Source organism: Camelus bactrianus, chromosome 16 (genome assembly GCF_048773025.1).
Source record: "Camelus bactrianus isolate YW-2024 breed Bactrian camel chromosome 16, ASM4877302v1, whole genome shotgun sequence".
Classification (NCBI taxonomy): domain Eukaryota; kingdom Metazoa; phylum Chordata; class Mammalia; order Artiodactyla; family Camelidae; genus Camelus; species Camelus bactrianus.
The window spans coordinates 953,762-968,732 of NC_133554.1; the positions used below are offsets into that span (position 1 = coordinate 953,762).

The window sequence follows — 14,971 nt, forward strand, 5'->3', positions numbered from 1 at the left end:
GTGACTGTCCATCCCCGACCCTCCCTCTCCAGCTCAGACCCTGAACATCCCCATCTCAGAAACCTCCTTTGGCAAAAATCCCAAGGCATGCCTGTCCTCGAGACCCCCCTGCCTGGGCCCGGCTCCAGCTGCGCTCCCTGCGCTCATGTCTCCCCGCGGTGCCGGCCCCTCTGGCTCCCTTGGCAGCTCCTCTGGACCGACTCTGCCCACCTTGAGCCCCGGCTGGAAAACCCTTCGCTCCCCACACCCTACACTCACCTGCAGCACCCCCTCTGCAGCAGCACGCCCACCCCACTCCACAGGGACCGCTCAGCCTCCCCCTTCTCGCTCTCCCTCCTGGGTCTGCCCCGCTGGTTTCCTGCTGGCCCGTGAGTCGCTGGGGCCCCCATAACAAGTACCCGGGCTGGTGAACAGCCGATGTCATATCCTCACGGTCCTGCAGGCCGGAAGTCGGAGATCAGGGTGTCTCAGGGTTGGTTTCTCCCAAGGCCTCTCTGCTTGGCCTGCAGCTGGCTGCCTTCTCGCTTAGGCACCCCCCCCACCATCGTTCTTTGCGGCCACCCCCCTGCCCTGGAGCTGTCACGGCTTGGCTCCACCGAGTCCACCTTCCTCAGCCCTCAGCCCTTTCCACGTGCCTCCAGGACAGCTCCTGGCAAGGCCCGACGCCCCCACTGCTGAAACACTATTCTGACCTCACTCACACGGCCGGCTCGCACCCCTGGGCACAGCTGGCGGCAGCCCCTCCCCACTGCCTGGCCACACGGTCTTTAAGGGCTGGAGCTGGGGGCACCCCCTTCTTTGTGCCTCATCTAGACAGCCTCACCTATCACCCCCAACCTCTGTCTCACCCCACCTACGGGTCGAAGCCACCCGCCTGACTCTCCACCTGGACGTCCCAGTCGCCCCAAAGCCTCTGTGTCCCAGACCGGACTAGTCATGTTCCCATACCACCTACCTCATCTCGGAGGACTGACTCCCTGACGGGTGCTGTCAGCCCCATCTGTGCAGTTCCCACAACTCCTCATACAACAGATATCCGAAGCCACCACGTGGGGGGCCGACGTCCAGCCCACAGCCTTCCCGCCTCGGCTGCCAGCCCCTCCGTCCCGCCCCCGCCCGTTCAGTACGGAAACCTTGGGGTGCTCGTGACTTGCAAGTCCACCTGCAGCCCGCCACCTGCCTCCACTCCACTGGCCTTGCTGTTCCTCCAGCACGTCAGGACGCTCGTGCTCCCCGAGGCCTCTGTCCCTCCCCTTCCACAGCTCTTGGCCCGTGTCACTCCCAGGAGCCATAGCCAGCCCCCGGTCAGCACTGCACACCCACCTCCCCGCTTTATCTCACCACCAGCACTTACATCACCTGACCGACTTTCTTTTGCTTCTTTCCTTGTTTGTTGCCGTCGCTGCGCCAAGTGTCAGCTCCCCGAGGCAGGTTTCTGTTTCCTCCTTAGCTGTGTCCCTGGTGCTTGGTGCCTGGTGCACAGCGGGCTTCCAAACATCAAGTACCTCCGAACAAGTGAATGAACGAACAAGCCAATGCGTGCCAGACGTAGGCTCCTGGGGGGGTGGGGGAGGGGGGCAGGCCAAGCAGGAATACAGGGATACAGGCGGCCTCCACTGGCACATCAGGGGCCGGCTTCCCAGGGGCTTGAGCAGGGCCCTGCACCCCGGAACTCCTGGAAGGCCCAGGCTCTGCAGTCAGCTCAGCTAAGCCCCTGCCTCCGCCCAGGGTCAGAACTGTTCCCCTCCCACATGAGGGGCCGAGCACCCAGGAGCCCGGAGGCAAGCGAGGCCCAGGGCCTAGGGAGTGATAACCCTGCTGTCTCCTTCACAGAGGAATGGACGTGACAGAGGTGCCAGGCAGGTGTCCCAACCTGGCCCTGCCTCTCCTCCCCGGGCATAGCAAGGAAGGTGGCCTGGGACCCACCCCACCTCAAGCTGGTTGATCCTGAGCAAGTCACTTCACCTCTTGGAGGCTGTTTCCTTCCCCAGAGAGTGGAGATCATATTTCCCACCCCACCCCCGTTGTGAGAATCTCACACGATCATGGTGGCTGGGACCTTAATTTGGACACCGACTCCAGAGGGAGCACTGGGGGGTAGGGGCATCTCTGGGCTCAGAAAGGGTGAAACCCCTGCCCCTCGTTTTCCTCAAGCAGGCAGCGGCCCCAGCCCAGAATCCCCCGCAGCAGAGGCCCAGTCCCTGTGTACCCCCACCCCTGGAAGCTGCCTGATTCCCCAGTGTCCATCAAGTGCCGCTTCCACTCCCCGGGGCACCTGCAGCAGACGCCACCAGCCCTTAGCACCCCCTCCAGGACTGCAGGGCTCCGACCGGCTCTCGGGCAATCTCGGGGGAGGAAGAGCAGAGAGTGACAGGATGCGGGGGGAAGTGAGGTGCTCCTGAGGCCTCGGGTCCTACAACTGCTGCCTCTGCGTTCTGCCCCACCCCCTCTGTCTAACAAGCCACAGCCCCTACCTCTTACAGTAGAGTTTTAAAAACGGTCTGGTCACTGGCCAGACTGGGCACATGGCCTGAGGTCAAGTGTTCACCCTGGAGGAATCAGCTGCACCCAGAGAGGCAAGGACCACATGGCCACTGCTTTCTCAGCAGGGGCAGGAATTGGGAGGAGAGGCAGGGCCAGGTAGGGACACCACACACGCTGCCAGGCAACTCTGTCACATCCATCTCCTTGGGAAGGAGACAGGGCAAGGTTATCGCTCCCATCCTCCAGATGAAGAGACTGAGGCCCAGAGAGGGCAGAGGGCTTTCCTGAGACCACAGAGCCAGGCAGCGGCAGAGCTGGGGATCAGAGCCAGGCCAGCCCCACCCTCTGTCCCTGCTCCTCCGCACTCCTCACCCTGGCCAGGCAGTGGCCTTACAAGCCCAGCTGGAGCTCCATGGTGCCTTCTTTGTGCCCCGCCTTCTGAGCCAGCAGCCTGGTTCTCCCCAATAAATTATTCACGCTCCCAAGGGCTGGCCAGCTCTGGTTACACTGACCGCAGCCCTGGGCACCTGCCCTGCCCGCCCCTCTCCTCCCCTTCCCAGGACCTGGAGGGTCCCAGGTTCACCTCCAAGGTGACTTGGTGGGCTCTGAACGTCCCACCCTAGCTCAGGAGGCGTGGCCCCACCTGTGGTCCCGCACAGTGTGCTGGGTGGCTCACGACGGGCGGCTGCCCCTCTCCAGGGCTCAGTTCTTTGTGATGTGACGCTGACCCGAGCACTCTGTTCGGTGGGCAAGCCGGCGGGGGCTCAGGGAGGGCTTGGCTGGGGTCAGCACGCTGGTCCTCATGGGGACTCTAAGGCTGAGGTGGTCTCTGCCAGCACAGGCCCGCCAGGCTTCCCCTGGCCTCCAGTAAACGATACCCACACGCCTTCCAGTAGGCTTGAGAGTGAAACCCTAGGTGGCATCGCGAAGAGATGAATTATGGATCTGCCCTCTTGAAATCCTGGTCCTGGCCAGAAGGAGCTCGGCCATCCCTCCCCAGGCCACCGAGGCCAGTCCTGGCTGCTCCAAGCCCGAGGAGGCTGCATGTCCAGCCACGGGCAGGAGACCCAGCAGGTCCCTGTGTTCCCAAGGCTCTGAGCTTGTGACATCGGCCCCGGCCGATCAGGAAGCCGGCGGCCACCATGGCGAAGGAAGAAGAGGATGAGAAGAAAGCCAAGAAAGGGAAGAAGGGGAAGAAGGCACCGGAGCCGGAGAAGCCCAAACGGAGCCTGAAGGGGACGTCGCGGCTGTTCATGGGCTTCCGTGACCGCACGCCCAAGATCTCCAAGAAGGGCCAGTTCCGGAGCGCGTCAGCCTTCTTCTGGGGCCTCCACACCGGCCCCCAGAAAACCAAACGCAAGAAGAAGGCACGCACCGTGCTCAAGTCCACGTCGAAGCTCATGACGCAGATGCGCGTAGGCAAAAAGAAGCGCGCCATGAAGGGCAAGAAGCCGTCTTTCATGGTGATCCGCTTCCCGGGCCGTCGCGGCTACGGCCGCCTGCGCCCGCGTGCCCGGTCGCTCAGCAAGGCGTCCACGGCCATCAACTGGCTCACCAAGAAGTTCCTCATCAAGAAGGCCGAGGAGTCGGGCAGCGCGCAGGCCACGCTGGACGCCTGGCTGGACCGCTCGGACTCCCGCGTGGGCTCGCGCAAGCTGCCCTTCCCGTCAGGCGCCGAGATCCTGCGGCCCGGGGGCCGCCTGCGCAGGTTCCCGCGCGCCCACAGCATCTACGCGTCGGGCGAGCCCGTGGGCTTCCTGCCCTTCGAGGACGAGGCCCCGTTCCGGCACTCAGGCTCCCGCAGGTCGCTCTACGGGCTCGAGGGCTTCCAGGACCTGGGCGAGTACTACGACTACCACCGCGAGGGCGACGACTACTACGACCAGCAGTCGCTGTACCAGTTCGAGGAGGAGCCCTCCCTGGGTGCCCACGGCCCCCGCGGCCCGGCCTGGCCGCCCTACGGAGACCACCTGCGTGGGTACCCACCGGAGGACCCATACGACTACTATGGCGGATCCTTCCACCCCGACTACGCCTACGGCTACGGCCACTACGGCCACTACGGCCACTACGGCGACTACGAGCCACCCTACGCGCCGCCATCGCGGCCCGCGTCTCCCTACGGCTACTACGACGCATACGCAGCGCCGCCGCACGGCTACTACCCGGACTCCTACGCCCTTTCCGACGCGCTCTACCCGCCCTACGACCTCGCGGATGACCTGTCGTACGACCTTCCGTACGCCACGCCCTACCTGGACCCCTACGCCGCGCCCTACGGCGCCCCCTACGGCGCCTCCCAGGGCGTCCCCTACGCCGAAGGCATCTATGGTGGCGGAGACCAGGCCATCTACCCCCCCGAGGCGCCGTATCTTCAGCCGGAGCCGTCGGCCTTCCCGTATCCGTGGGTGCCACCGCCCATCCTGTCGCCTCACAACCCGTACGCCCACCCCATGGATGACATCGCGGAGCTGGAGGAGCCCGAGGAGGCGGGCGGCGAGCGGCAGGGCACCTCTTTCCGCCTGCCCAGCGCTGCCTTCTTCGAGCAGCAAGGCATGGACAAGCCCGCCAGGTCCAAGCTGTCCCTCATCCGCAGGTTCCGCCTGTTCCCCCGGCCCCAAGTGAAGCTGTTCGGGAAGGAGAAGCTGGAGGTGCCCCTGCCGCCCTCCCTGGACATCCCTCTGCCCTTGGGGGATGCGGACGAAGAGGAGGAAGAGGGCGAGATGCCGCCGCTGTCCCCGATGCCCTACGCCCACCCCTTCTGGGGCTTCCTCACACCGCGCCAGCGCCGCCTCCAGCGCGCCCTCTCGGCCTTCGGCGCCCCCCGGGGCCTGGGCTTTGGCCACGATCTCAGCCGCCCCGCGCCGCGCCCGGCCACCTCGCTGGCGCGGTTCCTCAAAAACACCCTGTCGGAAAAGGAGCCAATCCCGCGGCTCAAGGGCAGTCGGAAGGCCCGGCCGGGAGGCCCGGCGGTCAGGGAGGCGGCCTACAAGCGTTTCGGCTACAAGCTGGCGGGCATGGACCCTGAGCGGCCTGGCACGCCCATCGTGCTGCGGAGGGCGCAGGCGCACGCGCGCAGCAACAGCAACTCCCACGGCCCGCCCCCCGGCCCACCGCCAGCCCCGGCCCTCGCCCCGGGCCTTGCGGGCTTCGTGCCCGGCCTGCCCCCGCCGGCCTCGCCCTACGGCTCCCTCCGCCGGCACCCGCCGCCCTGGGCGGCCCCGGCTCACGTGCCCCTCGCACCCCAGGCCAACTGGTGGGCCTTGGCGGAGCCCCCTCCTCTGATTCCGGAGGGTCCCCCCAATCTGCTGGCCTTCCCCGGACCCCGGCCCTCCTTCAGGGGCTCACGCTGGTGGGGGGCGGCCTTCAGCTTCCCAAGGCCTTCGCTGCTGCCCTCAATCAGGAGCCTGCCTGGCCTGGGCTACCACTCGCCCGCGGCGCCCCTGTCCCCTCAGCCCTCCTTCCGCGCCGGCCCTTCCCGGCCGCCCTTCTCACCCCCGCCCGGCCGTCCCCACTCGCCGCGAGAGCCCCCGTCCCCGCGCCGAGCCTCGGGGCACCCGGGCGCGCCCCACTCGCCAGCGCTGGGCTCCCCATGGCCGCCCTCGCCGCCCCCTCTGCTGGGCCCCAGCCCGCGGCACCGCTCCCTCAACCTGCCCTCGCGCCTCCCGCACACGTGGCGCCGCCTCAGCGAGCCGCCCACAGGAGCGGTGAAGCCCAGGCCGCGCCAGGCCTTCCCGCTGCACCCCCGTCCCGCGTCTTGGCGGGCCGCTGCCGCTGCCTCTAAGCGCCAGGAGAGCCAACGCGAGCCAGAGGACTCGGAGACGCCCTGGACCGTGCCCCCGCTGGCCCCCGGCTGGGACGTGGACGTGCCTCCCGCCCAGCGCCCACCCTCGCCCTGGCCAGGAGGCCCTAGCAGCCTCCGTGGCTTCTCCAGGCCACCCCCTGTACCCAAAAACCCCTTCATCCAGCACGTGGGCCCAGTGCCCTCCCCTGCTCTCCAGCCTAAGGATACAGCCTCTGACTCAACCAGGATCATTCTGGGTAGGCACCACGACCCAGGGTCTGGACAGCTGAGCAAATCGGCCAGCCTGACCCCCAAGAAGCCAGAAGAAGAGGGCTGCACACGGGATCCCCAGCCACCAGCAGAGCCTGAGCCCCCCACTCTGAAACCCCCCAAGGATTCCCTTCCAGAGCAGAAAGCACTAAGACTCAGCCTCTCCCACCCACTGACTGTATCTGACCAGATGAGGGCCACATGGCCACCATGGCGCCGCTGGGGGACCCTGCCCAGCACCCCAGCCGCCTTAGCACCCACTGGGGCCCCGGGGCCCCTGCCCAGGGCAGGTGAGCGGCGCCAGGCAAGCCCTGGACGTTTTGCCGTGGTCATGCCTCGTGTGCAGAAGCTGAACTCTCTCCAGCGAGCTGGTCCTGCCCCTGTGCAGCCCCCCGTCCAGCTAACCCGGGACCCGGAGCCTGGCCCCAAGCCAAGAGCCTGGAGTCTACTTTGGTTCCGCTTCTGGCTGCAGGGGGAGACCCACCAACCCTGGCCGCACGTACCCGCCCATCCCCCATCCTGCTGCCTGGGCCCTGGAGCTGCCTGCCTGCACCATGGGGGCCCCTGGGAAGAAGTTGGCCCCAAAAGCTGGTGGAACCAGGTATGAGGGCACAGGTTAGAGGGAGGGCTTGGGGTTCCATCTTGGGAAACAGGGCAGGAGCTAGCCTCGGGACTTTGGTGAGCTGCCGCCTGCTTGGGGCTCAGTCTTCCTGTCTAGTTTGGGAAGAAAAGCCTTGGCCTCCCAGAGCTTCTGGAGGATTGAACAAGGAGACGCTGGGCACAGACAGGCGCAGGACAGAGGTGCCACAAACTTCCCCAGATCACTTCGAGGAAGGGGTCTCGTCCCAGCCTGGGCTCTGAGCAGCCCTGTCCTGGTCCAGTCTGGATGGCGTGTCCGTCCCCAGCCCCCTTCAGCGATTTTGTCTGAGCGCAAAGTGCAGACCGTGCCTGCCCATCCTGTCCCACCGCCTGTTTGTGTCCGAGCTGTTCGCCCTGCCTCCTACTGACCCTCCCCCAAATTGATGTTTTCTCTCTCTTGGGGGTTCCTGCTTAAGGGCAGTCCCCTGGGCTGCAGGGGTCTGGACTATCCAAGGGTGAGGGACTCAGGAACCAGCCTTCCAGCTTCTTCATTGTGCAGTGGGGAAACTGAGGCCCATAAGGTCCCAGGGTGGGTCAGGGCTGAGCCCAGTCTGGGCCCCCTGTGGGGTGTGGGGCAGGCAGCCTGTCTGAGGGGCGCCCAACCCGTGCCTGGCTCCCATGCTCACGGTGGATCTCGAGTCTGGTGCTGGGTGTCCCTCGGCCGAGGGGGTGGTCACCGGAGCCTCCCCTGGGACGCCTAGAGTGGGCGGGGCATGCAGGGGCGGCCAGTGTTTCTCAGCCTCTGCAGCCGGTGCCCCGCGGAGCGGGCGGCCAGCTGGACCTGGCAATGGCGACTGGGGCAGCCTGGCTGCTGGGGGGGCCTTGGCCGCGGCGGCGGGTGCCCCGGGCTGTGTGGGCTGCAGCGTTGCGGGAGCGGGGCGCGAGGTGCCCGGGGGTGAGGGGCAAGGATGCGTGGGCCCTCCTCACCCTGGAATACGTGAGTGGCTGAATTATTCAGGGTTTGCGGCCACTGGCGCACATGGGCAGACGGGTGGGCGGGAGGCCAGGGCCTCCAGGGTGATACTTGAGGTGCCCTACTTAGCGCGCAGGGCTCCCTCCTGGTGTCTCCTTTCCTCACTGCTCAGGGAAGGGAGTAGGCTGGATCCCAGAGGACGGAAAGGCGGAGCGCACACATGTGCTCGCAGCCACGGGGGCCTGGGACGTGGGCTCAGGCATACCACCGCCAAAGGAAAGCGTGTGTGTGTGCACGCATGCCAAGGTCAGAGCAGACGTGGCGTCCGTGGGGTCACGTGTGCACACGTAGACAGGCACAGAGGATTTTCCCCCAAAGGTGGCATCAGGACTTTTGTCTCGAGACCCCCAGGTGTGGGGACAGCCCTGTTGTAAATGCACACAGGAGCACACCTGATGGACGTAGAGAGCGTTGGCCTGCACGTGTGTATGCGCCTGCAGCCAGGCGCTGCGGGCCGGCGTGCATGTCCACGGGCGTCGCGCAAGACCACGGGTGGGCGTGAGAGTGCCTGACCTCCTGATGCCACTGTGTGTAGGTCTGTGCGTGTGGGTCTGTGTGTTTGCCCAGCACTGGGCATGGGTACGGCGCCAGATGGGACAGCCTTGGTCCTTCTGGAGGTGCCATGCACCAACATTCAGATGTTCACCCAGTTGTCACATAAGCAAGTGTGGGGTTCACACTGGAGAAGGGTGTCAGCCCCGGGAGAATGTGTGGTTTGGAGGGCTTCCAGCTGGCCAGAGGAAGCAGTGGCCATGTGCCTGTGCTCATCCCCCTGTCAGGACCCGTGGGAGCACGCAGGAGCCCGCCACAGGGAGCGCAGGGGCCAGGCGTGCATCCCTGGGAGTGAGAGTTGTGTTCCGAAGCAGGGCGGCCCGCAGGAGCGACAGTCCTGGTCATGTCCAAGCCCCGGGGCCACGTGCGGTGCCCTCCAGCGGGCCGACCACAGGCTGTCTCTCACAGATGCACTCCGTCCGCAACCTGCCGGCTCGGTTCCGAGAGCAGCACCAGGAGGACGGCGTGGAGGACATGACTCAGCTGGAGTGAGTGGGGGGTGGCGGGGTGACCACGCTCACAGCCAGAGCCCCTCCTCCTGCTGGGGGCCCCGCCCACCCCCAGAACGTTTTCAGAGCCTCAGTTTTCTCTGCTGCAAGTCGAAGGTCAAACAGTGTGATGAAAGCCCAGTGAGACGGACAGGTCCTACCTAAGAGCGTCCCGCACCCTCGTGAGGTAGGGGTGGCCATCATTAACCCACTGAGCAGACAGACAGACTGAGGCACAGAGGGGTGAAGTAGCTTGACAAGGCTTCACAGTTGGTTAGTGGCAGAGATGGGACTTGAACTCAGGCCTTTCTGAGCAAGGCCCTGCACTGAGGTGGGGTGGACCCTGATTGTCCCTCTCTGTGCCCCACAGAGACCTCCAGGAGACCACCGTGCTATCCAACCTCAAGACCAGATTTGAACGGGACCTCATCTACGTAAGGCCCAGGGGGCCCCGCACTGGGCTCGGATCTGAGGGCAGCTGCCTCCCTGCCTCCCGAACCCTGGGGTTTCTACTGTTTGAGTGTAACACACTAGAGCCTGGAGCTCTGAAATCCAAAATCCTGCAACGTAGAGTCTTAGAATGGTGGGTTCCAGGGCAGAGACCCGGAGACAGGGACCCCAGAAGCATGTGCCCCCACCAGAGAACCGATGGGTAAGGCTTCCAGATTTCCGGAAGCCATCGACCTGGATCGCAGGTAGGGTGGTCGGGGTGGAAGGGACCCTCTGGCCCAGAACCACAGTGCCCAGCGTGGAGGCAGGGCTGCCCCAGATCCCCTGGGTCCCTGACTCCTTCCGCCTCCAAGCAGTGGAAGTTTGACCCCCTGCAAGGCAGGGGGCCAGGCCCTGATTGTGAATAAAGGCAGGACACGGCAGGACACGGCAGCCGGCACGGCTGCTCGCAGAGTCGTGCTTGTGGGGCTCTGCTTGCGCCAGGCTCCTCCCAGCCGCAGCCTGGTGCTGCGCCTGACCCCCCACCGCCAGGGCGGGCTGTGGGAGGGCATGAGGTGTAGGCACGGGGCCAGGCAGGCAGACGTCTGTCCCCGTGAGACAGGGACCCAGGTTCCCAGGAGCGGGGGAGGGAGGGACACAGATGGGCCCTGAGGCTGCCGTCTGCCTAGCAGACATACATCGGCAGCATCCTGGTGTCGGTGAATCCATACCGAATGTTCGGGATCTACGGGCCGGAGCAGGTGCAGCAGTACAGCGGGCGGGCCCTGGCAGAGAATCCCCCGTGAGTGTCTCCGGGGCTGGGGGAGGGACCGCCCTGGGGTCTCCCTGGTGAGTCCCTGGCTGCCCCTCGGCCACGGTTCAGGGCAGCTGGCAGTGGGCAGCCCACCTGCGCAGCCCAGCAGTCTCCTCCCAAGCCCGGCCCCAGCCCTCTCTGGGTTGGAGGCCACCATGGCTCAGACCAGGATGGGGGACTTGCAGACTTGCAGGGAGCCCTTCCCCACAGGGAAGGGGGTGGAGCAGGGTTAGCTGCTCGGCTGGGCTGAGATGCCCCCTACCCACCCTCTGGGAGGTCTGGGGACACCGAGGCCCAGGGACACCTGTGGCCTGTCTCTCCAGGCATCTCTTTGCAGTTGCAAACCTCGCCTTTGCCAAAATGCTCGATGCCAAGCAGAACCAGTGCATAATCATCAGGTGAGCAGTGGCGGGGTTAGGGACCTCTGTGCATGTGTGGCTGGGGGTGTTGGGGATCTCAGAGGGACCTCCTGTACCCTTGGGGAGATCACACAGCCTCTTTGTGCTGGCCTGCCTGCTGCGTCCTCTTGCATCATGGCAGGGTCGGGGCGCCCAGACGAGGCCATGAGCAGGTGGAAGGAAGCTCACTCTGTCCCTTCACCTGGTCAGCGGAGAGAGCGGCTCTGGAAAAACTGAGGCCACCAAGCTGATTCTGCGCTACCTGGCCGCCATGAACCAGAAACGGGGCGTCACCCAGCAGGTCAGCCTGTCTCTCTGCTGCATCATCTGTCTCCCCAGGGCCCTCGGCCGAGTGCTTCGTGTGCTCCCCAAGAGGTCAGGGGGAGGCAGGAGAGGACATCCCCTGAGCCTTTTGGGAGGTAGGCCCAGCAGACTCCCACCCGCAGGGACTCTCTGCAGGCCCCGAGCCCACACACCTGGTCTCTGGGGCACAGGGGTTTGCTGTTACCTGGCGGCTCTCCTGCCCACCGAGGGCCGGGAGGGTCAGCCAGGGCCTCCATGGTCGGAGGCCCCTGGGGACAGGGAGAGGTGGTCCGTCCTGCAGCTGACCCAGCTCTGTTCTTGTCCCTCCTCCTCCTCCCTCCTGGTGGCTCCTGAAGATAAAGGTACTCTGAGCACATGCATGCCCACGCCCGTGGAACGCGTGTGTGGGTGCGCACGTGCACACACATGTGCCATGGTGGGGTGGACAGCACGAGGTGGGGTGTTGGGGGACCCGGGAAGCCCTGTGGTTCTGCAGGGGGCCCACCTCCCTCACAAAGGGGAGAGCTCGGGGTGGCACCAGCGTGCTCCCTCCTCGAGGCCCCAGGACAATCCCTGTGTCTCCTGGGGCCCAGATCCTGGAGGCAACACCCCTCCTGGAGTCCTTCGGTAACGCCAAAACTGTCCGGAATGACAACTCCAGCCGCTTCGGGAAGTTCATGGAGATCTTTCTGGAAGGGTGAGTGGGACAGGGGCAGAGCCCTCAAGGGCCCTGTGTGGACTGGGTGCCCTGGCGCAGTCCCTGCCCCACTGACTCCCCCCCCCCCCACTGCAGGGGCGCAGTCTCTGGTGCCATAACCTCCCAGTACCTGCTCGAGAAATCCAGGATTGTGTTTCAGGTGGGCAGGCCCGCCAGGCCCTGAGTGTCGTGGAGCAGGGGAGGGTGGGGGCACACAGAATTAGTGGACCACACATGTGCATCGTGGTCTCCCTCCCTCTCCCACGCTCTGCGGCCACATGGGCTCTTCCTTGTGCCCGTAGCACACCAGACACCAAGCTGCCTCAGGGCCTTTGCACCGACTGTTCTCCCTGGAGCATTCTTCCCCTAGACACCTGCATGGCCAAAGCCTCAAACCCCTCACCTCCTCCAAGTCCTCCCTGGAATGTCACCCACTCAGGGAAGCCACCCCACTATGAAGTGCAGCTCCCCCTGACCCACCAGCACCACCTGTGTGGTTTTCCTTCCCTCCACCTGACTTAGTTTATGTTTTAACCAGTGATTCGCTGAGTGTGTCCCCAGCCAGCAGGTGTGCTCCAAGAGGCTTCTGCCTGCTTAGTTCCGCATGTGTCCTGAGGCCCTGGCTCCGGGCCCGGCCCCCAGTCCATGCTTGCCGCCCTTGCTGGGTGAGCCACTAGGAGGCCCTGTGAGTGCGCGCCTTGGCTATGGACACACGTGTACATAGGCGTGTGTACATACGTGAGAAGGCCACCTTTCTCTTACTGCTCCAAACTAAATTCCATCCTGCCCAGAGGCCTTCCACCCCCTGACCCCTGCCGTCACCAGGCTGGGGCTCACTCATCACGAGGCGCCAGTCTCACCTGAGGCCTGTGTGTGTTTCTGTCTGTGGCCATGGTTGGGCCTGGACGTGTGTCTGGGGGTCACCGAGGTGGGGGCTCCCCTCTCTGCACCCACCCACCCTCTCTGCAGGCCAAAAACGAGAGGAACTACCACATCTTCTATGAGCTGCTGGCCGGGCTGCCAACCCAGCTCCGGCAGGCCTTCAGCCTGCAGGGGGCCGAGACCTACTACTACCTGAACCAGGTAAGCGCCAGCGTGTGTCTGAGGCCCTGGGTCTGGTCCCCTGTCCTGTCACGCTGGGTGGGCCGAGAGAGCCCAGCTGTGGCGTCCTGCTGGACAGCAGAGGTGATGGAGGTTTGGGAGGGTGAGTTTGATTTCGGGTGTCTCATCATGGCAGGGGGACAGGTGTCTTTGGGGCCCAGAGCCAGGGTAGGGCAGGCCTAACTGAGTCTTCATTTCTCTGGAGCCCAGAGCAGAACTAGGCAGCCTGGAGCACGTCCCTCCAGAGCCTCGGCCTCCCCATCTGTAAAATGGGCACAGCCCAGTCCTGCCTTTCAGGGCCAAGTGGGGGTTAGTGAAGGAGGAGCATGGGAAGTCCTCACCATGGGGTGGGATGTGGGGCCCCTCCCGTCCGCCCGCGATAGAAGAATGAGGGACCAACTCGGGCCAGTGCAGGTGGGGGTGGAGCAGGGCCCTAACCCCCCGGCCCGGCCCCGGCCCAGGGTGGGAACTGTGAGATCTCGGGGAAGAGTGACGCGGATGACTTCCGCCGGCTCCTGGCCGCCATGGAGGTGCTGGGCTTCAGCGGTGAGGACCAGGACAGCATCTTCCGCATCCTGGCCTCCATCCTGCACCTGGGCAACGTCTACTTTGAGAAGTATGAGGTGAGACGCCACGGCCAGCTCGGGGTCCCGCTTCCCTGGGACACAGGCATCTCTCTGGAGGTTGAAGAACCACCAGGTCACAGCTGAGAGCACACGTCGCTTGTTCTCGTTCCTCCGCTTGGGGCTTGTACATCTTTTGCTTACTGGCGTGTGAGAGCTCTTTACGTACGTTAAGGCAATCGGCCTGTTGTCTCTGATGTGAATCACAAGTGTGCCTTCTGGTTTATCATTTGTGTTTTGCCTTTGTTTACAGGCTTTTTGGTGTTTTTGTAGTTCGGGGTTTCTTTTTTAGCCAGGCAGGTTTTTAAAAATTGTTCTCAGGCATTTCATTTATTGAAAGTCTTTTGTACAAATGTTAGACCTTTTATCATTTTTAGAGATAACCTATTCCTCTAAAATTGTAACAGTCTTCTAAGATTTTTTCAACACCTTTTCTGGTTTCTCTGTGGTTTTTTTAAACGTCTGACTTTCCGGCTTATCAGGTATTCATCCCAGTAAGGGGTGAGGTGGGGATCCTGTTTCTTTTTCTCCAGGTGGCCGCTCAATCTTCCAACTTGAGAAATACACATCGATCACACACTAAATTCCTGTGGGCATGTGTAGTTCCAGACTTTTTGTCGGGCTTCACTTATCTATTTACATGTGGGGATAGACACTCTGTTTTTTTTGTTGTTGTTTTGTTTTTTTTAATTTTATTGGGTTATAGTCAGTTTACAACGTTGTGTCAATCTCTGGGGTATGACACTCTGTTTTAATTGTTCCAACTTCATACTGTGTTCCACCATCTGGTGGGGCCCCCTGCACTCCTCTTCTGTTCCAGAATTTTCCTGAATGTTCTAGCTTGTTTATGTTTTCACATAGACATAAAACTCAGCTTCTGTGGCTCAAAACACACTTCTGTTGGCGTTTTGCATAGACGGACGCGCAGGAGGTGGCCTCGGTGGTGAGCGCCCGGGAGATCCAGGCCGTGGCAGAGCTGCTGCAGATCTCCCCAGAGGGCCTGCAGAAGGCCATCACCTTCAAAGTGACCGTGAGTCCCTGGGCACCGGGAATGCCACCACAGCCTCCCGCCAGCGTCCAGACAGAGCTGCTCTGCGCCCCATCCTGGGTGGGCCCTCTGCCCCTGCCCCCGGCCTGTCCATCTCCTGGCTTGGGCCCAGAAGCGGGTAACCTCAGGCCCCGCGGGCATAGGCACTCGGTCTCCAGGCCTTAGCATCGGCTGTTTCCTCTGCCTGGAATGCTCTTCCCTTTTTCATGCCTACTCATCCTTCAAGAAGACCCCACACAGGCATCCTCCTCTGCAGGGAGCTGTCCCTGAGCCCTGGTGGGTCAGCACCTCCCACGTCCTTTGCTCTTCCTCCCTTCTCCCCTCCGTGTCAAGTCTGCTTATGTCTCTGTCCTCCCCAGACCAGCAGC

General features: G+C 63.8%; 1 protein-coding gene across 1 annotated transcript in view; it reads left to right on the plus strand.

The window, feature by feature from the left end:
- The first annotated feature begins 3,626 nt into the window (after positions 1 to 3,626).
- The window catches only part of MYO15A (myosin XVA), a 42,581-nt gene continuing 31,236 nt past the window's right edge, over positions 3,627 to 14,971 (plus strand). Inside the window, exons 1-12 of the mRNA XM_074341988.1 lie at positions 3,627 to 7,139; positions 9,111 to 9,190; positions 9,561 to 9,624; positions 10,312 to 10,421; positions 10,757 to 10,831; positions 11,042 to 11,132; positions 11,491 to 11,496; positions 11,728 to 11,831; positions 11,928 to 11,991; positions 12,801 to 12,914; positions 13,394 to 13,555; positions 14,472 to 14,585. Of these exons, the coding sequence (XP_074198089.1) occupies positions 3,627 to 7,139; positions 9,111 to 9,190; positions 9,561 to 9,624; positions 10,312 to 10,421; positions 10,757 to 10,831; positions 11,042 to 11,132; positions 11,491 to 11,496; positions 11,728 to 11,831; positions 11,928 to 11,991; positions 12,801 to 12,914; positions 13,394 to 13,555; positions 14,472 to 14,585 (4,497 nt within the window). The remainder of the gene's footprint in view (positions 7,140 to 9,110; positions 9,191 to 9,560; positions 9,625 to 10,311; positions 10,422 to 10,756; positions 10,832 to 11,041; positions 11,133 to 11,490; positions 11,497 to 11,727; positions 11,832 to 11,927; positions 11,992 to 12,800; positions 12,915 to 13,393; positions 13,556 to 14,471; positions 14,586 to 14,971) is intronic.